At 38.5% G+C, this 24,625-nt stretch overlaps 1 protein-coding gene across 12 annotated transcripts in view; it reads left to right on the forward strand.

The window, feature by feature from the left end:
- Positions 1 to 24,625, forward strand: part of ptprt (protein tyrosine phosphatase receptor type T) — a 304,970-nt gene that overhangs the window by 243,605 nt on the left and 36,740 nt on the right. For all 12 annotated transcript variants that reach the window (XM_063473709.1, XM_063473699.1, XM_063473701.1 and 9 more), the window contains 3 exons: positions 9,076 to 9,168; positions 9,675 to 9,784; positions 13,375 to 13,462. In XM_063473709.1, coding sequence (XP_063329779.1) covers positions 9,076 to 9,168; positions 9,675 to 9,784; positions 13,375 to 13,462 — 291 coding nt within the window. The remainder of the gene's footprint in view (positions 1 to 9,075; positions 9,169 to 9,674; positions 9,785 to 13,374; positions 13,463 to 24,625) is intronic.

The following is a 24,625-nucleotide window of genomic DNA, read 5'->3' on the forward strand; positions in this document are numbered from 1 at the left end:
CCATTATTTGTTAAAAAGTTTTACATGCATGTATGTACATGCATGGGAAACTAATACTGGGAGTAGATTTTGATGAGAACAGTGTGTACCTAACATATTTTTAACACCTGGACTTTTACTTTGTTCTATACTTTATGGCGTTTAAGTTTAGAGCTAGGTTCTTCCATTTTAATGAACAATTTAAGGTCCCTTAAGAAGCTGCTGTGATTGAAAAGGGCCAATACATACGAGTGAAGGACATCTTTGTTCAAAAAAATGATACGCAGGAAAAGTGCTGAAAAGATTTTGAGCAAACTAACATAATGAAAAGATAAGAATCCTTGATTTTTTTCAGTGCATATTTTACTGAAAGAAACGATTCAGTCCAAAGACCTTGTTGACGTGACATTTTCCAAAAAAATATTTTGCAGTGCAAGTAAGTAGAACACTTAACAGCAACCGTGCTGCTGGCACAATGAAAGTTGATGATCGTCCAGAGTTACCACCTGTGCAAAGAGCACATATTTTCTATCCACAGCCCTGCTCGTATTGGAAATATCTCTTCTTCTTTTTTTCCCCAACCATATTACTGAGGGCCAATTATTTTCCCAGTCCAGTTCAGCATAGCATCAGGCTGCATGTAAGGTGATTATGGCTAATGGTAGTCATTTTGTTTGGCCATAATGTGGCACTGCTGGGTAATTGAAGGTGAGTGCAGGGTTGAGAGAAAGCTTTTCTAAACCTTATGCTCTTAAGGCAGATTGAACCTCTGTGCTCTTTTTCAGCCACATCTTGACTGCCTGCTTACACAGCTTATATTCAAGTCTACTGGTCTCTCAGACATACTTCCTTTTGACTGGGGAGCCACAGCTAAACCCAGCATACCAGACCTTTTCGGCAGTTAGTTGGCTCAGTTTGCTTTAATGACTGGGATCCTTTTCAGTTTTTTTTTTCTTCATTCAGTAAGGCTTAGTGTGCGAGGGTATAGGAACATACTAAAAATACCAATATAAAAAAAAAAAATGGTTTCAGATGAAAATGCAATGAGCAAATGAAAATGCATAGTAGGAATATCTCCAGGATTTATTTTATTTTATTTTATTTATTTTTCTTGGCATTCTGAAGATCAAAGGGTGCGGATAAAAATAGGGACATGTAAACTAGGTTGAGGTGTCTGGAGCCCTTATCCTTATCAGGATCAGGGGGTACATCCTGGACAGGTCACCGATGATGGTACATGTCTAACACAGATACAGACAACCATTCACACTCACATTCACAGCTATGGGCAATTTATAGTCACCAATTAACCTAACCCCACTAACTGCATGTCTGGACTGTGGGAGGAAACTGGAGTACCTGGAGAGAACCCACGCAAACATGTGGAGAACATGCAAACTCCACAGAGAAAGGGCCCAGTGAGATTAAATCTGTATTTTTTAATACTAAAAAAACCCCAACAAACCTCTTTGCTGCCATATTGCATTTTCAGATTCGTAGGTTGGATTCAAGAATGTGTTGGCTTATTATTTTTAGTAATAATATTAGTATTAGTAGTGGTTTCTTATATCAGGAGTAACTGAAAAACATGTGATTTTTGACAGCTTTGAAATGAAGACATTTAACTAGTATAACTCACGTATTATTAGCTTTAATTTTTATTTCAATGCATCAGGCAAAAGTCATCAATACTAACAAACTGAATAACAGTACACAGCAAACTGTGGCAAACAAGGATCTGAAGTTGATGCTTCTTTTTCTGGAAAGAGAAGTAGGAGAAGCTTTCTGGCCACCTGTTTCTTTCTCTCTCAGTTGCTAACTTGATAAGATAAGACTCAATTTTTGTTAAATAAGAAATTCTCATGAAGCAGACTATTCTGTGTGCTGACTTCACAGATCACAGTTTAAGTAACTCATGTACAAACAAACACCCACCCACACACAGTTATCTCTGTTCGACTATGGTGTCTCTATGTTACAAAGAGGCAGGCTTTCGTGCACATGCACACACAGTTATGAGGAGTTTGTGAATAAGTGATTTCTGGCCTTGTGTCATGAGAAGGGAGGTGAAATGAGGTAAACCGCTGGGATACTGTCTAGACCAGTTGATCTCTGTGACCCTCAGTAGATATATATTCTGCTGGTGCTCTTTCTCTTCCGTCATTTATCGCCCTTTATTTCCCAATCCTTCTCCATTTTTGTTTTTTTTGTCATTCTTTTCATTTCTTCTCTTCTGGATTTCAAAGTCTTCTAAGCTGAATTTGTAGTCACAATCAGCGAACTGCACTTTAATTAATGACATGATCCTTATCTAAGAAATCGATTCAATTTTTTTCTCTCCTGTCATTTTTATCCTTTGTCGCTCATCACTCAGACCCACTAAGGCTTTAAAAAAGTATGCATCCACGCACTTGGCATGCCATAAGGTGAAAGGCATGGAAATACTGCCAGTCCATCACAGGGCTAACATAGAGAGGCAGGCAACCACACACTCTCGCATGCATACCAAGAGCCAGTTTGGAAGGAGGACTGTGGCAGGAGGAAACCTGCACAGGGACACATGTAAACTACATAACAACAGTGCTAACCACTCTGCCATTGTGTCAACCAAAAAAAAAAATACTGTTAAGTCTTTTTTTTTTTTAAAGGTGGTAAACAAGATCATAAGATGGGTCAAGTCTAGCACAATTGATGCATTCAGTTGCCTATAATCATTTCATGTGTTATATTTATGCTTTTTAATAGGCGAAGACCAGCCCTATTAAGTGTTCTGTTCTTTTGAAAATATTAGCACCATTTAGCAGCAAGTAATGGTAAAAGACCTGACTCCTTTGGGCAAACATATGTGTACCCTCTTCCCTTCAAGGCCAATTTTACTATACATTGTTTGTTGACTGGGAGACATATTTGGGCTCAAGGGATCTCTTTATTTCTTTTCATTTTCCACTCTTTCATCCACTGATTGCTGTCTGCATTTCTATCATTTTTTTGCTTTCCATTTCATCCCTCCTCCCCTGGACAGCTCAGTTGCACTTGTATTTTCCATCTTTTATGTTAACGGCTTACTGTTCTTCTACCGGCTATAATGTGTTTCAAATATCTGAGCAATTTTTCATCCATACCGAAGAGAATTTCACCGGCCAGGCTGTGCAGCAGTGAAATGGAGTTGAACTTGACCTTGTGCTTCATTGAAAGACAGAAAGAGGAAGAGAACTAGAGAGATAAACTTACCAGCCACAGCTTTCTCACTTTTTTTTAAATGCTCGCTGCTAAGATTTCTGTCTCCAAGCTGCATGAGAGTGTTTCCAGCTCTTGACCTTTAGTGCTGTAATGTTTGCAGAATGTGTTATTTGCATTTTAAGAAACTGTGCATTTACAAAGGCATGCCTGATATAACAGATGTTTCTTCATGCTAGGATGTGTAGCTAGAAGAAAACGATTGAATCATGGTAGGCATATTTAAAATGAAATGCTGTATTTAATGAATGTAAAATGAGTTGCATTATTACGTTGTAATGCGGAACAGTGGACTAAGATAGGGATAGAATAAAGCAAGAATGGCATGTCTGCTACTTATTTCCATCTACAAATGTCCAAGTAGAAAATAATGGTTATATTTTAATAGTGTGTATTGTTTAGCATAATTTCAATTTCCGTTTGAATAATAGTTTGACTACTCTAATTACAGTGACTGTGCCTGTGTTGGCCGATGCATGCCGAATGAATAAAAGCAGAATTTGATTTTTTATTTCTCTGTAAATACAGATATTCGGTTGCTAATAAAGCCACTTCTTTCATATTACTTGGAAAAAAATGTTGTGGATGTCAGTTATTTTTGTGAGGCCAAACCATAGCCATACAAAAAATCATAACTGACTGTGAGATATAATTTAAAGCAATCTAAATTTATAATATGCAGTATATGATGAACATAGTGGTGGTCATGCCTGTGATATTTAATTGCATATACTGTAGCAAAAAGGCTAAGCTTTTAATCCTGGAAGACTACAGAGCTAAATGGGAACATTTTGCCTCTCTTTGAAAAAGGGTATACAATATAGATTTAAAGGCAGAAAGATGGGCGCACTAGTTTTGAAGATGGAGTTAAGTGCTAACACAGTGATACTTTGACTTGAAGTCATCCATAACTGAGTCTTAATAAAGTCACAGGGTGGGAGGAGGGAACTTTATATAGCACACTGCCAAGCATGAAGGACTGCATTAACATACACACTCACCGACAGCATAAACGGCCTTCACACACACGCACTCACACACACCTCACTCAAATCAATCCCTCTCTCTCACACTGTCAACACACACTAGCTGTGCACACCCAGCTCCGTCCTTATATCTGTCTGTCACACACATACAACCTTGTGCCTGTGGGGTCAATAAATCTCCCCATTAGCATTGAGATGTCTTCATCATAGTCAGTGTTGTGGAGCTACTGCTATGACTCTATTTCATGCCTGGCTTAATGCATATTTGACCTTGGTGAGTTTAACATGTACGCACACGTGCATGTGCCTACACACACACACACACACACACACACACACATATGCAAAACAGCAAGTACTGAAAGGTACATACACATCCATTTACAGTATATAAAAACGTTAATATTTGCATACAAATAATACACATCAACAACACATGTATGACCTTCATGCTTGGGAGTTATTTAGCCAAAAAAAAAGTATTCTGTGTGGATACTTACACTTATGTGGCCCCTGCGCTGGTTGTATATTTGTATGGTTCTATGTATTGTTTTGGGGGCCAGCAGTACACGTTTTACTAACTCACTGGCAACATACTGTGTGTGTCTGTTAGTATGGTGATTAAGAGGCAACCTGATGGATAAAATTGCTACGTTTGGCTATCAGAAACTAAACTGACTAGACTAAGAAAACGTACAAACATATTCTTGTGTCTTGTAAAGGCGCAAATGAAAGAGCAGGATGGTGGCTACAAAAAAAAAAAACAACTAAGAAGATGATGAGAGGAAAAAAAAGAGCGGCAAATGAAAGCACACCGATTGTATTTGAAAATATGTTGTGCTTGAAAGTATGAGCTTGAACAACTGTGTGTTTCATTTCAGCTGCATTGTAAGATGGACTATACTCTGAGCTATTTCTCTTTATGTAGAGGAACATCATGCCCGGGGCGCATGACAGGAGAAAATCCAGTGCACCAAAACTATCATTCATATTTTCACATGCAATTATATTGAAGTTAAGTCATTGTGTCAAACTGATGAAATGATCTCTGAATTTAGAGATTACTGAAATTATTTACTCCTGGCTACCAAAAATCTTCTTTTTAGAGCTATTTATGAAAATTTGGGAATTATTTCAACCACAGAGTTACAGTAACTTAATTATTTTTTTCTTAAAGGTGTAAAATTAAAAGAGGTGTAAATCAGATTTAGCTTTTAACGTAAGTGCTAAAGTCTCAACTGGACTTATCTGACATGATTGTGTAAAGTAGGCAAGCGTAGTGCACCCCAGTTCTGTTTCTGCGAGCAGACAGTCTGTCTGTCCTGACCTTTCTCCTTGTTTCCTCCTCTCCTTACACCTGTCTTTCTTTCACCTTTCCCCCTCATCTGCCTTCTTTCCCATTTTCTCCACCACTGTGTTTTTCTCAAGTCAACAGCTCTTCTTTCATTCCCCATAATTTTGTCACCTTCTTATTGTGTCTTGTAGTCTTTTATTTCAAGCAACAGAATTTCTCAGCTATTTTGAAACACTTTGCAGACTTCTTTCACCACCTTTTATTTTGTCCTGAGCACACATACCCAAATACGACCTTGTGAAAGACCTACCCAGCAGGTTCAGTCTTCATTATTTAGTTTCTGGAAAACCTTAAAACTGTTATTAAATTTAAAGTGAAACATTAACATGCACATAGTTATTTCAAGAAAACATATTCAAAACATGGCCATAACAAACATAATGGAACACAGCAAGCAAATCATTAAGTGCAAAAGATTCGTAAGGTGGGAGTGAAGACAGCTATAAAGAGTGGAAAGGCAGTTGATATAGATGACATACCTGTGGAGGCACAGAGATGTCTAGGAGAGAGGGCAGTGACTTTTTTGCCCGTCTAAAATAGAGATGTGGTGTTTTATTTGATAGTGTTGATAGAGAAATACAGAGAAAGTCAGATGGGGTTGCACTGTGTCTTTGAGGATCTAGAGAAAGTATATGATAGGGTGCCAAGAGAGGAACTGTGAGGAAGTGAGGAATGGCAGAGTATGTGCGGGTCGTGCAGGACATGGATGAAGACAGCAAGACAGTGGTGAGGTGTCTGGTTGGAGTAACAGATAGGTGTAAGGTGAGGGTGGGATAACATGGCTCTGCTCTGAGTCCCTTGTTGTTTGCTACGGTGATGGACAAGTTGACAGATGAGGTCAGGAAAGAGTCTCCATGGACTTTGATGTTTGCAGATGATATTGTGATCTGTAATTAGAGTAGGGAACAGGTGGAAAGGGGTGGAGGTATGCACTTATAAAGAGGAATGAAAGTCAGTAGAAGCAAGAAAGAATATATGTGTGTGAATGCGAAAGAGACGAGTGGAAATGTGTACATGCAAAGAATAGAGTCAAGGCAAATGAGTGTCAATACTTGGGGTCAACCGTCCAAAGCAACTGACAAGAGAGGTGAAGAAGGGTGCTAGGCAGGATGGAGTGGGTAGAGAGGTTATTTGGGGTTATTTGTGACAGAAGGATAAGAGTGAAAGTGACATTTTACAAGATGGTAGAGAGACATGTAATCATTTATAGTGTTGAGACTAGGGCTGGGTCATATCATACCGTTCACGGTAATACCGGTATAATGTTGGGCAACGATAAGAAAATGAATATCGCAATAGAATATGGGTAAAACGCGCATGCGCAGTGCCTTTGTTTTCATACGCACATGGCGGAAAAAGTATGGCGACGGAGAATGAGAAGGGCGAAAGCGGATCGTTGAATGAAACGGATGAACCAGAATTGGTTTGTAAAAATGCTGCAACTTCAGTGGTGTGGAACTGGTTTAGCTTTCGTCCATCAGATACACAACAAAGCACAATTTTTGGTAGAGCGTGCTAGCGGGCCGTCGTTATTACCGTGTTTTTTGGAAAATACGGCACACTTAAAATCAATCCTTAGATTTTTCTGAAAGTCGACAGTGCCCCTTATAATCCCGTGTGCCTTATGGATGAATTCTGGTTGTGTTTACTGACCTTGAAACGATTTTATGTGGTACGCGGCGCTCGAAAATCTGTCAAAGGTTTTAGTACGACTTTGCTAAGCTACGAACCCGCACCGCTTGATGGACTGTCGGAGCATTATAGCTATCGTAGGCAGGAGCCTCGCGGAGTGATGCGTACTGTGGTTCAACATAATATTACCGCATTGTGTGTGTATAACCTCTTTTTAAGTTTTGTGGATATTATACATGGTTATGCTGAGGATATGTCGGCCAATTTCCACTGGAAATGCCTTTTGGTTAAACTGTCAGCAAGGAATTTGCATTTGCACTGTTACATTTTTATATAACTTTAATGCACATAAAAAAGAGCTGCTTGTTTAAGTGAAAATACATTGCTGTTTTTTTTTTTTTTTGCACTAATAAAGTTGTGGAGTTGTAAAGTATTTTGTCTAGTGTCAATTATATCGTCAGTTATATCGTTATCGCACATTTTCAAATGTATATCGTGATAAATATTTTTGGTCATATCGCCCTGCTCTAGTTGAGACAGTGGCACTAACAAAGAGTTGAAAACTCAGAAATTAGTATATCACACTGAGGTGGGTTGTACACGTGCAGAGAAGGGAAAGTGTATATATTGAACAAAAATGTTGCATATTGAGATGCCAGGCAGGATAAGAAGAGCAAGGCCTCAAAGCAGGCTCATGGTTGTAGAGGATATGCAGAGGGCTGGTGTGACAGAGAGGATGGTAGAGATAGGATGATGGAGGAAGATGAGCCGCTGTGGTGACCCCTAAAGGGAGCAGCCAGAAAAAGAAGAGTCAAGCCGTTTCACATTACAACCCACAGAAGTGAGACAGAACAGTTGAGACTGAAAGTATCGGCATATAAGCCATGTTACCCCATCACTCAACAAAATGTTTATTTATTAAAGCTATGTTGAGAAGATTTCACAGCTAAGATAATCTGACACAGATGTCACACAACAAATTCAGTTTCTTTCTTCTCTTTTTTTCATACTCTCCTTTACTCCTCTCACTATTGCTTTTTACTCAGTATACATGCAACCCCAATTCCAAAAGAGTCGGGACAGTGGGAAACATAAATCGAGATGTGTTGTTACCATCAAATTTACAATGAGCAAGTACTTTTCACGAAATAGTAAAATGCCACAGTTGAAACATCTGATACGTTTTGTGAATTTATGAAATTTGCAGATCTTTGCGTTCTGTTTTTATTCAACTATCCCAACATTTCCCGAGTTGGGTTTGCAGATAGTCTTCTCACTTTGCTCCCTCTTTTGGTGTCTTTCTGTTTTGTCCATTTGTAAATTTTCCCTTAGAGAAAATATCACATTTTACTTGGTTGGCTGAGGTGCAAAAGGTGACTTGTACAGCTCTAAAAAGAGGAAGTAACTGCTGAAAACAAATAAAGGTTCTATTAAGTAGTCACACCGGAGCATTCTGCTTGTTTATTCTAGTGAAAAATGAATACAACAGCTATGTTTTAGGTTCCCACATCCTTGCAAATGTATTATGCCCAACCTGAAAATATAAATTGTTTTGGGGTTTTTTGTTCCAGTCACAGCTCAGTCCCCTGAACTCTCATTTATCCCTCCACCTTTGCTCACTATTAGACACCACACATTCATCCAATCAATTCTGTCATTACCCCTAATGAGGACAGATGTTTAATTTAAGTGTCCTAGCATTCTGTTCACCAATTAGGGATAAGTTACTTAACGCCTTTACTTCATAACTTGTCACTTAAAGGAGGAATGATTGTTTTTTAAGTGTCTACATATGGTACAGGACAGAATGTCTGTACTTGGTGTAAATGTTGCTAATCACTCTGCCCGTCTCACTTCCATCTATGGCTCTCTCTCTCTCTCTAACAGATAGTAGCCAGCCTTCCCTTTCCCAGCCCTCTTTGACCCTGCAGAGTTTTCCCTATGGAGGATGCGAGTCGGTGGAGATCTCCTACCAGAGTGGTATGTGGACTGTTTTAAATAGTCCCTCAGTTAGGTGGTCCCTTTCTTTGTTTGGAGGTATAACATTGACATATCAGGTAAATACGAAAGAAAATATGTTTTCACAGCCACGTACATATTTGACAATTTGTAAAACATACTATATATCTCAGATTTGAAAAAGAAAAAAGAAGGAAAAAACATTGCAGTCATTCAGCCATGTAGTCGTCTAGGAGTTAAGGAGTTAGCCAGTAGCTCTGGTTCTGTGTGTTCCGTTTAGTATTTTTGAGTAAGTTTTTGTTCATTGAGCAAATTTAGGGTAATTTAGAGAATGGATCAGAATTTCTCAGAATCAGAATGAATGAACTTCATAAAGAGTGAAATGCAATTTGGTAGAACAAGTTTCAGGATCCTTGCATTAATCCGTTCATCCACCCACCCACTCACCTTCCCACGTACTTGTTATTCATCTTTGTGTTTATGCACTCATTTTTCTCTCTCTCTGTAAAACGTTTCTGTTTCTGCAGGTCAGTTCCAGGCAGGCCAGTTTCAACCAGCTATTCGAGTAGCAGACCTCCTGCAACACATCACCCAGATGAAATGTGGCCAAGGCTATGGTTTTAAGGAGGAATATGAGGTGAACACACACACACACAGGAACTTATACTGAGAGTGACAGTAATGCTTCTATTAGTAATAATGTCAAAGGTCATAGCTATAGCTTAGCAGTAGCAGTTTAGCAGTAAATTGGGAATATGAGTGGCCTCTTTTGCAAAAGTAGCCTTAAATGTTCTCTTACTGTTGTTGCTGCCAAGTTGTGCGACAACTGTGTGTTGGTCTTTTTTTGTTCCTGAATGAAAGTGTGAGATTGAATTTAGTTTAATGCAAAGGCAAGCTATCAATTATTAACTCTTCATCTCATCAATATTTGAAAATTGAACAAGCAGATGTTGTAGCAAACTTTTTTCTTTGCATTTGCTGCTGCTTTTCTTTTTAATTAGTTTTTTCTGGGGTTTTTTACTTAGCGAAAACCAATGCCTAATCTTTTCTCTTACATTTTCAGCAAGTTTTTCTTTAGTTTTCTTTTACTCAAACTATCAGTCTTTCCTTTATTGCTCTGCTTTGAAATACCATCCTGCTTTAATTTTTACCATTTTCTTTCATTTCTGTTCCTCACTTTTTGCCATCAATTCTCTTTTAATGACATTCTGTTGTGCGGTCTCTTCATACACGAGTGGTGCATTATCTGTCTGTCTCTGCCGACTGTTTGTTTAGAGCACAGTTTATCACATATAGACATTTTCATAATCATTCTTTGTCACTGGCGCTCTGCCATACCCTCATTTTACTCCCAAATCCAGATTCCCAGATTTCATTCATTTATTCCACTACCAATCTATTCTTCCTTACTGTCTTTATTTTATTTTCCCTTCATTTGCCTCATCTCTGTCACTAGAAATAAATCTTTGAAAAGGCATGAGAGAGACTCTGTTTTTCCTCTATCTCCTTCAACCTCCCACTCTCATAAGAATGAATATTTTCTATTACTGACTCTGCTTGCGTGTTGAAAATTGTCCCTCCGTGATACCGTACGTTATATTTTCATTTGCTTCCTGTCATTTTGGTTTAAACCCACTGATACGTTTCAGGGGAGAGCAAATGTGATTTATTGTTGAATGTGTGTATGCCTCTGTGTGTGTACATTAGAGCGAGAGAGAGGGAGAGAGAGAGAGAAAAAGAGCTGGTAGCTACCAGGTCTATCTATTTAATCTCAGAGATTAAAAGGAGACACTAGACAGTATAGAGGGCCCCACCTCTAACTTTTTCAGTCATTTCATCAGATGTAGGATTTACTTTTGAGGTAGTTTTAAAAGACAATGTCCCATTTAATGTATGTTTCTTGTTATTTAAATGTCACAACAACTTTAGTCCTGTCTATCCTACGGTTAATCAAAACTTGTATATAAGTAACTCCAACACCCTCTTCTATCATTCCCTGTCCTTTCACCCGCAACCGTATAGTGTCTATAGCAAATTGAGTTTTCTAGAGGAAGCTACTAAACCCAGACAATTTCTCTCCAGCTGTCTCCAGTATTTTGGGTGTGCGTGTGTTTGTGTGTGTGTCCTTGTACGCGTGTGTCTTCATCTGTCACCGCAACCCATATGGAGCTTTCCTGTCCTTGTCTCTGCATGCGATGTGACCTCCATTGTTGAAACCCATTAACCCCACTAACACCAACAGAAGCCACACTGTCAACATTTAGCTCCTCACTGGGATTACACCTTTTACTTCTAAAGTAATATTCCACATTGTTTGACACCTCATAGGGTGGACGAGTTAACTAGCTATTATATCTTTACCCTTCATGTGATGTAGTCCAAAAATATATAGTACCCCTAGTTCGGTGGAGAGTTTTTGGATGATGCAGATCAAAAGTGTAAATAATTAATTCCACCATAATTATATTGTAAATGGAATATTTTATTTAATTGAACTCTTACTGCAGAAAAACCTAAAGCACCCACTCAGCAGTGCAACAGAGACTGTGTGTGTGGTCCACCTACTCAGTGATTTTATACAAAATACTAATAATCCCAATCAGCAATAGAATTCAAATAAGAAGAGTCTGATTAAAACTGTGTTATGTTTTCAGGTCAAGAAAATACAGCCAACCCACACCTCATGCAAATGTTCTCTCTCTTATACATGCACACACGCACAATCTCACTCTCTTGCTCTCACATGCTATCACACATGGAGCTTCTAACTAACATTAGAGGACGACACAATTTTCTGTCTTTTTGGTAAATAAACATGAACTGTGCAACAGTGGAAAGTCCTACTTACAGTCCACACACACACGCATTCTCACACACATGCACAGACACACATATTGGACTCAGACGCATATGCCACTTGAAACAATCCATTTTCTGCTTGACTGAGCAACAAGTTTAGGTGTTTGTCTTTCTGTCACAATGTGTTTGTATTGTCTAGTTTGTGTGTGTGTGTGTGTATGTGCATGTCTGTGTATATAGGTCATAACGCTGTTCAAAAGTGAATGCTGTTGTCTGTTCTTAAGCTGTTAATGGACTAAAAAAGGACTGTCCTCTTGTCCCTGTAGTGAGAATGTGTGTTTGTGTGCCCATATGAATGAGCAGTACGGATTATTTTAAAATAATTCAGTGTCCATATGGCAGCTTTTGGGAGTTGGGGTTTGGTTGCTTAATGCAAGCTTGAGAGTGATCTTATACATGTGCACGCGCAGACACAGGCACACACACACGCATTTTCAATAAATCATAGTACACATTCACACATACAAATATTTCAACAAAAGTGTGCATAGACAAATGAGTAATGAGAATGCACGAATGCAATGACAAGCACACCCACACACACATACACATTTTGTCCTTGCCATGTTTGCAAGGTTTGTCACATAGGCCCGTATCACAGCAGGGAGTAAGAACAATCTGTCTTCTCTCCTCCAGCAAAGGGCTGAAAGGATAATGTCTTTCAGACCAAAGCAGCAGAACAGTGAACTCAAAGTTTTTGTCTTTTTTTCAGCTTTCCTTCTATTTACCTGTGCATTTTGATTTCAAATATTAAAAAAAGACAAAAAAAAATCCAAAAACAAATTAAAAAAACGTCTTCCCTCTTCTGTAAAGTTGCAGCTTGCTGGTAGTTGCTTTTTTTAATTCAGTGTAGGAATTTAAGCAGATTACCTCTGCCAGTAAAGCTGGAATGAGGTTATGTTTTCAACCCTGTCTGTTGGTCTGTTGATTAGATATCTCATATTTAGCTGAAATTTGGCAGAACAGTTACCTGGCTAAAGTAGTGATCCAGTTGGGACTGATAAATCTGGTATTATGCCATTAGAAAATATCTAACCAGAAGTTCTGTAGTGTGTTTACTGACTGGAAAGTCTAACTTTTGTACATCCAGGTTGACAAATAATAATCACTGCCTTTATCCTTTTTTTTCTGTGAGAGTGTAGTTATGTTTAAGCCACGGACTGTTGATTGTCTTTTCATTCATATTCATATTCATTTTACTGTTTCAACTTCTGCCAGCCCATGTGTCAGTATACAAGCTCTAGGCATCAGACCATATGTGCTTGCATATTTCTGTGTGTTCATACTTGAATATGAAACTATGTGTGTGTCTGTGTGTGTGTGTCTGTCTGTCTGTCTGCACATGCATGTGGACATGTGTATGTTTAGGCCCTGGCAGAGGGACAGACAGCACCCTGGGAAACAGCCAAGAAGGATGAGAACCGCAACAAGAATCGCTATGGCAACATCATCGCTTGTGAGTACTGCAATGACAGGAATGAATACTCCTGCAGTACTTTTTGCTGAATGTGGCTGTGTTACGCATTTAGTAAAGTTTGAACTGTAATCTGGCGTTGTGAGGTTTAGTGTGGTTTATTTTAGTCTTTATTTGATACTACTTATTTTAATTTATTTATTTTAGCCATTTTTACTGTGGTGTTTGTTTTGACTGACTAATTTGGTTTGAATATTGGCTTAAATATGTAACCGTCTCTTCAGTTGGATTTTTCTACAGTACAAATACGTTTCTCCGTTAACTGTCCAGCCTGAAGCTTCACATTAGTTTGGTGTGCTGTGTTTCATTTGTAACCACAGGATTTCATTTATGAACCATTTGGTAAAATACTAATATCAAGCATTCAACCTTACGGCTCCACCTCACACACCTTGCTCACACTCATACACGTGTCCTCCAGTGCATTTCAGAGCAGATCTCTGCTACTTGCGCACTTGTAAAGTGTATTATAATAATAATAATAATAATGATAATAATAAATTCTGCATGATGGCATTTTGGTTTCGATTTGTTTAATAAGCAAGCATATGTCTTGCTTTGTTTTTTTGCATTCCATCAATTTTTCTCTCTCCTCGCCCACCAGAACCCTCTCTGTGGTATAAGAGCACCTGATTTATAAATTAAGCCCTGAGTAATAATATGAATTCTATGAAATCAGATAAAAAGTACACACTGCTGTACACACAGCACCACAGTGACTTGTGACAGAGAGTTTTACAATACCAATTACATACCAGTAAATATAAATACATGGTGATGAAGGAGACTATTGTTAATATTTATATTTCCCAGAACTTCATAAGTCATATTTTCAGGGGTAACTTGCAGAGGAGCCAGGTTTCTATGGGTCCCCTGTAGTTCCCACTTTGGGAAGTGGTCTCCTGTGATCGCTTTTGGATTGGCTCATATGCACGCATTAAACAAAAATAGAAACAAAACATCTGAACAAATAGTTGTCTCTGTGAAACTAATGGCATTGAGTGTGTTTGATGTATTAAAGCATTGCCACAAAATTCTCTTCCCTCTATGGCTGCTGTGAAGTTCTGTTTGTAGCTGAAATGCATCATCATCAAAACTGTTTGAATAACATCAATAGCAAGTTTTCATTATATTTAAAATTATTAGGAAGGCAAACAGGTACAAAAATATGCTGCAGTATGAAGGAGGACACCCTCCTTTAGCTGCAGAACTCAAGTCCATATTTATGGGGCTACATACGCCCTTAAAGTGTCCTTTACCTTTTTTGAAATTCAATTCAGTTTTATTTTCATTGCACCAAATCACAACAACAGTCATCTCACGGAGCTTTATATTGTAAAGTAAAGACGCTACAATAATATAAAGAAACCTCAACAATCAGACAATCAGACCTATGAACAATTATTCCTCACTCCACCAAACTTTGGGTATGCCATTGATGGAATGGATGACATACCCATGGATGATAATGGATGGAATTATCTGGTGACTTGGTTTTGAACTGGGCTTTGAAAGTTGTCCACTTGGGTCAACACACTGACCAGACCACTTTTAAGAAATGCTACTTATGATACGCTACTGTAATTATACTGAAACATTGATCTCTGACAGCAGAACCATTTAAATTAATGGGGGAATAAAGACAAAAACAAAAAACTCAAGACTGCACGTTAATATAGGACTTCAACTTAATTTTTTTTTTCAACATCTGCTTCGCCAAAAAAAAAAAAAAAAAAGACTTGCTTTTTTTGTGTAAACCAATATCAGATTTATGAGTCACATACTTACAGTTTCTCTGGTCAGGCAGAACAATCTTCTTGGGTTCTTAGCATCTCTTTTTTAAACTCAACATTTATGATAGCTTTTTTATTTTTTATTATATTTTTTTGGTCACCTTTGTCAGTGTCTGGATGCGACATAGCTTGATTATAAATGAAAACACTTGCTAGCCTTGCAACATTTATGCCTTTCTAACACTATTAAGATCAATCTCTTGGAAGAAGGCAGTGTTACACTGGCACTTTCACCATTTTAAAATATATGATATTGTAAGCATGTCCCTTATTTTACTTGTGTCATTTTGTTTTGTTCAGAATTTCCAAATAACACAACATGAAACCATTGCAAGTGCTGCTATCTTGTTATCATTGCAATAATAAAGCGAAAGGATAATAAACTCACTATTGGTGCTTTTCTTTTGTTGGATGCTCTTGCTCATGTATGCTAAATTATTGGGGAAAGGCTTATAATCTTTAAAAGAAAAAAAATAATTTAGAATTTTGATTTTAAGTTTATGCAGAAAGAAAACCATCTTTTGGCATATCGCCAGCCCCCCCTTTTTTAATAACACAATATCAAAGTCGACTACAACTCATATCCCCGTCTTTGGTAAGTCTGATACACATGTAAAAAATAACTCTGAATTTGCAGAGGGATTTATTTCAATCCTTGATGATCAAAGCCACCAGCCCCTATTTTATTCAGAGAGAAGTTTTTTTTTCTTAACATTCATTTTGGAGCGCAGACAGACTGCCGTAATGATATTCAGAGTGGGGACCATATGATATGTAACGTAAATGTGATTGTGTTTGGTCATTAGAGTTAGCATGTGAATGTGTGTGCATGAATGGTGTTTGTCTGATTGGATGTTCTGTAGAGGAGTGTTTGTGTGCTTGCTAGTTAAATTGTACATGGCAACCTCAGACCTCTATTAGGTTTGAACAAGAAGCATATTGTTTGGCTAAAGTTTTAATAAGCTCCTTATGGGTGTGTATCTACATGTTTTAGCATGTGTGGCTTTGCCTGACCCACATGGCCAGTATGATCCGGAAGATTGCTTTTGTAAATTGTGTGTGTGTGTGTGTGTGTGTGTGTGTGTGTGTGTGTGTGTGTGTGTGTGTGTGTGTGTGTGTGTGTGTTGGCCACTCAGATCAGTGTGCGCGTACATATCTCATTACAGGGGTTTAGATGTCAAGGCAAAGACACTGTTGTAACCTGAAGGCTTTAAAATGAAACACTGTGCTGAAATGAAATAGCCTGTCAAGGACTTGATAGCCAACAGGAATTATGATAAATTTGCTATTAGTATAAATCCTTTAATTACAAGGACCTAGTAATGGAAACTGTCCATCTTGCTTTCTGTGATTATACAAAGGCTCATTTTCTTAGGAAAATGTTTTAAAAGGCCGTAGGGGAAATGACTTTTTTCTGTGTCTTTATGAGAACAAGGAATGTGTTGAGAGACAGAATAACTGGCTAACGATCAAACTTTAAAAGGAGTAAAAGGTTCTTCCGTCATTTAACTTTGATCATGTTAAACTTTGACTTGCCTTCTGAAACCAATTATTTGCATTTTGCTTTGAAGCTCACAAGTTTAACAAAGTTCATAAACACATATAGTTCTGCTTGCTGGACTGTGATTGAATTTGAATCCATTCAAACCTAAACATAGTTTATATTACACATGATGCTGAGACCACAAGACAGCTTTTTAGCACAGTTGTGCAGCGCTGCATCCCATTCACCACTCCAAACTCAATCAGCAATCAGTTTTCAGTGAAGCCCTATAAGTGGCAGCAGGAAGGTGAAAGGGGTTTATGTTAAGACTCACCAAATTAGGAGTTCAAGTGACATCTATGTCTCAGAGGTCGTTTCGGTGTCAGCACGGTGACAGCATCTCTAACCCAAACAAATGCCCATTGAACCTTCACAGATCACTGTGAATGGAGCCTAAGTTTGTGGTCTGGCTTTGTGAGATTTAAGCCAACATTCTAGTTCTAAGCCTTTAAATCTCTTCTGAGGCAGCTGTGATAATTGTTCTATCCTTGTGAGGACGTTTCCCTATGTGTGACTTCTCAGCAGCACTCTCTCTCCTTTCCACATACACACACTAATGCGCACTTTTACCACCTCTCTTTTCCTCTCTCGTTCTCTCTCTGGAACAGTTTGGAAAGGGCTGATTCGAGTTGAAGTGTTAACACACTCTTCCTCCGGCCATCTGCCAACGCAAACGGTTGATGCCATGTTTGAAATCCCTTCAGCACACTAAATAAATGTTAATCTACCAGCCTCCTGTCCTCCCATCTACTCAACACTTTCCCTCCTCTCCCCACTTGTTCTCACAACTTCCTTTCCTCAACACTCGGCTTTTGCAATTCCTTTTTCTCTCTTCCCAATCCCTTTTCATCTGTCTTCTACAATCTTATTTTTTCCTTTCTTCCCTTTTCTCACCAATCAACCTCTTTTCACCTCCTTGTTCTTCATTTTACTTTTTCTTTACTCCTTTCCCTCCGTCTATCACCTCCCACTGCACTTTTCTCGACATGTCGTCTCCTTTCACCTCACCCTTTCTCTCTTTTTTGGAAATTTTAACCATATTTTTATCTCCAATTTAAATTCACTTCCCTTTTTCCCTCCCTTCTCTCTTCAATCCAGTCATGTTTTTCTCATTTCATCTTTTTTTCCACCTTTCCTTTCTTCCTCTCTTTTCCTGTGATTCTATCCATCTGTTCATCCTCTCTGATCAACACTGACAGTTTATGGGTTGAGGCAAGGCACAGTAGTGTTTCCTCATTATAGGCATCTGTCTGCTTCTATTTCCTCCTCCCTCCTTTGCATCCTTCTCCTCCACTTTGCTTCTTTTTCCTTTCTTTTCCCTCTTAGCTCTCAGTTCTACCCATATGGTCATTCATAATTCAACAGAGGCATTTCTTTAAACTGAAATGCATTTATTGGCAAGCCTTTACATATGTGCAAAAAGGAGTTGTGTGTACTTGTGCATTATGCCGTGTAGCCTTGCACAGCTTCATTAACAGACCTTAAAATTAAGTGTTATATTTTTTAAGCTTTTTGTATGGCTTTAACTTTCAGACAAACCTTTAGAGGCCGTTTGATGATCAGAATGTGGTTTTAGGGTTAAGGTTAGAATTAAGGTTAGTTTACAGTTAGGATTAGGCATTTAGCTGTGATACTGGAGCTTATGGTAAGAGTCTAAGGAATGCGTTTGAGGTCTTTGTGTTCTCTAAGAGAAAAAAGAAGGAAAGCAGGAGGTGATGCATTCTCAAGTCTGTTGTACAGCAAAGGCCATGATAGATTTCCTTTTGACTGCTATTATTAGTCTTCATGCACACTCCGGCATCATATTTGGAGTGTTTATTTCTCCTTTGTATGGCATTTTGCCAGGCAGTTTGTGCTTGTGTATTCCCTGGATTACATTTAAAGGTAATTTTAGTACATTTTAATGAATTGATTTTGCTACAAATGTTACTGTTTATAAATATTGGTCTGTCTAGGTTTTCACACTGCTTCATAATGTAAAATTAATCTCACTGCCTGACTAAAAAAAATAAATAGTGTTGTACATTAAACAGATTAGTTAAGTTAGGCAGTCCCAGGAGGGAAATGTATTGGTATTTCCACAAGAGTTGAGTTCGAGCATTAGAAATGCCATCATTGCTATAAACTCAGAGAAATATAGAGTCGGGTATCTGTGGATTCAGTTTATATTTTGCAAGATAGCCTCTCAGTATTTTACCTGACTGCTGAGAAAATGTATTTTCTCACCAACTGCATCGAATCAATAACGAAGTCAGAAGTCAGTGTGGTGTTTCTTTAATATATTTCAGAAACCATCTGTCTAACCTACACATAATGATCATTGATTTGCTTATTGATTTCTTCATATTGCTTTTTGCATCACTGGGAATTCTGCATTATAAACCTCAAAAACGAAAAGCATTTTGATGCAAAAAACAAAAATGAACAAAACAAAAACCTGTTGCTGTAATAAGTCATTTAACTTTATAGAGAGTTTACTCAGTGTGTAATACTGAGTAAGAACTCTCTAACAGTTTGTAATATACAAATATAGACGTACACACACATCTATACTCTCTTTGTTCAGCTCCTTCTGCAATTCATTTTCCCCAAGAGGAACGCTGAAAATAAAACATTTACTTTTTTATGTAACTCATTAGTGATATGTGTTCTGTTGGAAGCAGATTTCTGTGTTGTATCCGTCTCATTTTTTTGTACCAGGAAACTTTATTTTCCCAGTTCTTTCTCTTCACAACTACATTAACGTTTTTTTCCTGAATCTCATTATTTCCATTTTATGTTTATTGTGAAAAAGACAAAAAGGCACAGTTTAGCCCCTTAACTTCAAAAATTGACTCAAGTTACATCTAAAAGCTTCGTGACTCTGTTTCCTCAGTGTAGACAAAATGCTTAAATATTTTAAATTGCCGAAGTGAGAATGTGCCACTCCATAGTCTGTCATTTTCTTTTCTTGCTTTTCCTTTTATCTTCCTTCATCCGGCTTCCTTTTTCTATTTTTTTCCCCACATTTTGGTCTTTTTTTTTTCCTCTTTCTGTCTTCTCTTTCTTTCTGAAATGTAACTGAATCTCCCCTCTGTCGCTAACTACTTGTCTAAACTTAATCTATTCGTGTTGCATCAGTCATTCTATCCTACCTCAGCCTTTCTCACATTTTCTTTCATTTCGTTTAACTTAACCTCACTACTTCTTGTTCTTGTCTTTTGAATCTCTTTCTGACTCCTTCTGTTCACTAATGTATCGTCCGTAAGGTGAATAAGAATCATTTCACAGGCTGGTAGTCTTTTCCAAGACACTGTTACTATGCACAGACACCCTTCACCTGGTTTTACACCTCCAAGCATCACTGGCATAATCAGGATCCCCTCCTGCATCATGTTGCTTCTCATTACAGCAGAGGTGACGTAAGTGTGTATGTGTGTGTGTGTATGAAAGGGAAAAATGAATGCAAGAGAAGATAAGGGCATTGTGTGTACGGGGTTCTGCGCGGAGAAAAAAAACAAAGTGAACAGGCAAGGAAGGTTTTAAAAACAAGCACAATTGTGTATGTGTGTGAGAGAGAGTGACTGTGTGTGTGTGTTAGTTTTATATGCAGCTGTACACAGTGTGTCTCCCCTCTTCCTCTCTTATCCTCTCTGGCTCAGATTCGCAACACGTCTGTTGAGCTGCTCTGAACTCAGAACGCCAACAACTCCTCTGAAGTGTTTGACCAAAGAACCACAACAAATATTAGCATCCTCCAAGCTGTCACAAATACTCACACACACACACACACACACACACACACAGTTATACAAATAAACACACGCTCTGAACAAATGAGAGAGAGTCCTACACCTGCAGTCTATACACACGCACACGCATGCACGCACACATATATATTACTCAGGTTTGTACAGATCACAGCAGTCTGGTTTGTGCTTGATTGCTTGCAGCAGTGCAGTACTGCTGCAGTATTATTCCACCCACAGACGGTACAGTAAGATGAATTTGATTTGTGTTTTTCAGAAACTCTTTCTTTTCTCATGACGAGCATTTTCCAAACGCATTCTTGTTTCAAAAGTAACCTGTGATGTTTTTTAAAAAGTCATATTTAGAAACAGATGTTAAAATATATGATGGAATAGAGCTAAACAACTTTAGATAAATTCACTAAGTGCGGTCCTTTACAAAGTTCTTTACAGTAGCCAGTGTTAACCACTGGTGTTAATGTGCTACTTAAAACCAGCTTCAGCTTATCCTAGAAGACTCCCAGAGCTACCAAAGAATGAAATGGTTTCGTTTGCAGCTCCCACCAGGAGGGATGCACACAAATAACGTTAATAATTAGTCTGATTTTTAATGCCAGCGGCAGTATTATTGACACTGTTGAAGGTGATTGCTGTTAATCATTGTTCCTCTTCAGACGCAGTGGGGGGTAACAATGACATGGTAATCACAAAACATGTAGAAATTTGATGCTGATTTTTAATGATTGCTGTTTATCCCCCAAAATCATCAGGTAGTGGAAAGAGATGCTGAAGTAATGGTTTCACCAATGATTGTATTTTTAATTAGAAGGTGGAGGATTATGAGTGATTATATTTCATCATTCCAAAACGTCAGGGGGTTGGCAGTTTGATACTCGTTGATAGCTAACAATGATGAGCTGTGATCGTTGACAGTGTGTGATAATTGATTGTTGATGAATGAATCAGATTTAATGAGATGTGCTGCTGTCTAGACAGCCATACAAGTGCATCTCACAAAATTGTTAAACTTGGTAAACTTTCATATATTCTATATTTACTACTTGTAAAGTGAAATATTTCAAACCTTTATTGTTGATCGTTTATGGTGTATAGAAAGTCATAAAAACAGTTCCACAAATGATCAAATATTTCATTTCAAGTTTTAGTAAATTTGCTAAGCAAAAATTGTAAATACCATTTATCTCTTGGTTTCCTTCAGCACATATAACCATAATCATGGGGAAGACTGCTGACTTGACAGCTGTTCAGATGATGATCATTGGCACCCTCCACAGAGGGTCATTGTTTAAATGGGTGGCGTGAGTGTTGTATCAAAGCATATTAAACTGGAACTGGAATGGAAAAATGTGGCAGGAAAAACTGTACAATCATCAGGGATGATCACTGCCTTGAGAGGATTATAGGAAAAGTTGTTTTTTAAAGAACTTTAGAGAATTAAACAAGGATTGGACAGAGGCTGGTGTCAGTGCATCAAGAGCCACGATACACTGATGTCTTCAGGGATTAATCTACAACTGCTGCATTCCTAATATCAAGTCACACCTGAACCAGAGACTACATCAGAAGTGTCTTTCCTGGGCGAAGGAGAAAATGAAATATTCAGTTGTCCAAAGTCCTCTTTTCAGATTAAGGTAAAATTTGCATTTCTTTTGAAATCAATGCCCTAGAGTTTGGAGCATGGGTGGAGTGGCACAGAATCCAAGGTGTTTGAAATCTACTGTGAGGTTACAGTTTTACACTTTGTGATGATTTGGGGTGCTATGTCATGTGCTGGTGCTGGTGTTGGTGGCAGTTGGTCCACCTGGTTTTATTAAGCCCAAAATCAGTGGAGCCATCTACCAGGCATGTTTCAATCTGCTGACAAGCTTTATGTAGCTGTTGATTAGTGCCAAAGCTACTATCAGAAGAGGAGGGAACAACATTGGGTGAAAAAGGGTGATTCAGGGAGGAGTTGAGACAGGCTCTGGGTGGTAGGGAAGAGTTAGTTACCAGATGACTGGGAAAGTACAGCTGTACTGCTGAGTAAAAGTTTGGTTATCATCTGGACAGAGGGAAGAGGAGAAGAGACTTGGTGTTGGAATGAGGCCATATAGGAAAGTATTCAAAGGAACATGTTAGAAAAGAAAACGCGGGATAGTCGGGGAGATTAAAAAAGTAGACTGAGTAAATGGAAACTAGGCTTTCAGCAAAGAGAGAGGTCACAAAGGAAAAGACTTACAGTGTCTTGTAAGGCTAGATTTCAAGGAAGGAGAAACAGACTTGTAAAGTTGGCAAGGCAGAGAGATGTGCACTAGATAAGAGTGATTAAGGACAGAAATGGAAATGTGCTAACAAGTGAAGAGAGCATGCTGAGAAGATGGATGGAGTACTTTGAGCATCTGATGAATGAAGAAAATAAGAGAGGACAGATGGAGGAAAGTTAGTGATTCAGGGAGTGCGGTGCATTAGTAGGGAGAACGTGAGAGCAGTTGAGAAAAGAATGAAGACTGGAACGGTGGTTGATCCAGATGACATTGCTGTGGAGGTATAGAGATGTCTAGAGGGGGACTGCATTTGGCTTTTTGACCAGATTGTTTAACACAATCTCTTACTCGAGAGAGGATGCCTGAGGAATGGAAAAATAGTGTACTGGTGGCAATTTTCAAGAACAAGGCTCATGTGCAGAGCTGCAGTAACTATGGTGGGATGTAGTTGATTAGCCATACCATGAAGCTATGGGAAAGAGTTGTAGGTAGGTAGAGGTGACAGTTAGTGAGCAGCAGTACGGCATGAGAAAGTGAGAAATCACCAATCAGAATGACAGATGGGTTAAGGTGTGAATGGGATTACATTAGGGACCAGCTCTGATCAGATCCCACTCTTGTTGGCCATGATGATGGGCAAGGTGACAGATGAGGTCAGGCTGGAGTCTCTGTGGACTACAATATTTGCAGATGACACTGTAATCTATAACGAGAGTAAGGAGCAGGTAGAAGTCTGAAGAAGATGGAGGTATGCATTGGAGAGAAGGGGAATGAAAGTATAAGCAACACAGAATAAATGGGTGGGAATGAGAAGGAAAAAGGTGGAAATGCAAGGAGCAGAGGTAGTGAAGGTGAGTTTAAATTAGGTCAATTGTCCAAAGGGATGAACAGTACACAAAGAGAGGTGATGAAAAAAGCCAGGGGTGGTGGAGTGGGTGGAAATGAGTGTCAGGGGTGATTTGTGATGGAAAGATAGCAATGAGAGTAAAAGGGAAGGTTTAGAAGATGGTAGTAAGACCTGATGGATGGCTTGGAGATGGTGCCACTGACAAAAAAGACGATAGGCTGAGCTTGAGACGTTAAGAAGTTAAGATTTTCATTGGGAGTGACCAGGATGAACAGGATCATTGGCACCATTCAGTTTCAGTGGTTTCAAGATGATGTTTGAGAGACTTGTTTGCGTATATGCAGAGGAGAGAGCGTGAATATACTGGACATAGAGCTGTGCCAGGCCTGAGGAAAAGATGGCGACCGCAGAGAAGATTCATGCATGTAGTGAAGGAAGACTTGGAAAAGAGTGTGTGTGTGTGTGTGTGTGTGTGTGTGTGTGTGTGTGTGTGTGTGTGTGTGTGTGTGTGTGTTTGTGTGTATACACATCCAGCATGCATTGCAGAAAACATGACTCTCAGGGAGCATTTTAAACATACCAGCCAATCTTAAAGCAGCCTTGAAGGGAAGTTGGAGAATCAAATCTTCAGGTATGGTTCTTAAATTTTAAAATGTATTCATTTATTTATTTATTGTTAATAGCAGAGATGCAGAACTTAAGAAATTGCCAAATACTGAATTCTCTAAATTAAAATATACAGTGTTTGATTTCTTGCTAGCTTATTTAATGAACTAGCTAAACTGCACCAGTCAATAACGACTGGTGCAATTTTTATGTTTCCCATGGACAACATGGTTGCAAGATATATTTCTTCCACATCTGATGTATCATCTGTTGTATCACTCTTTATTGAACCATGTCCAACTTTAAAGCTGATTTTCCTTCCTCCATCTTTCTCTCCTCTATCTTTTTTGCACCTGACAGCCTT

This window comes from Pelmatolapia mariae, linkage group LG5 (genome assembly GCF_036321145.2).
Source record: "Pelmatolapia mariae isolate MD_Pm_ZW linkage group LG5, Pm_UMD_F_2, whole genome shotgun sequence".
In the NCBI taxonomy this organism is placed as follows: Eukaryota; Metazoa; Chordata; class Actinopteri; order Cichliformes; family Cichlidae; genus Pelmatolapia; species Pelmatolapia mariae.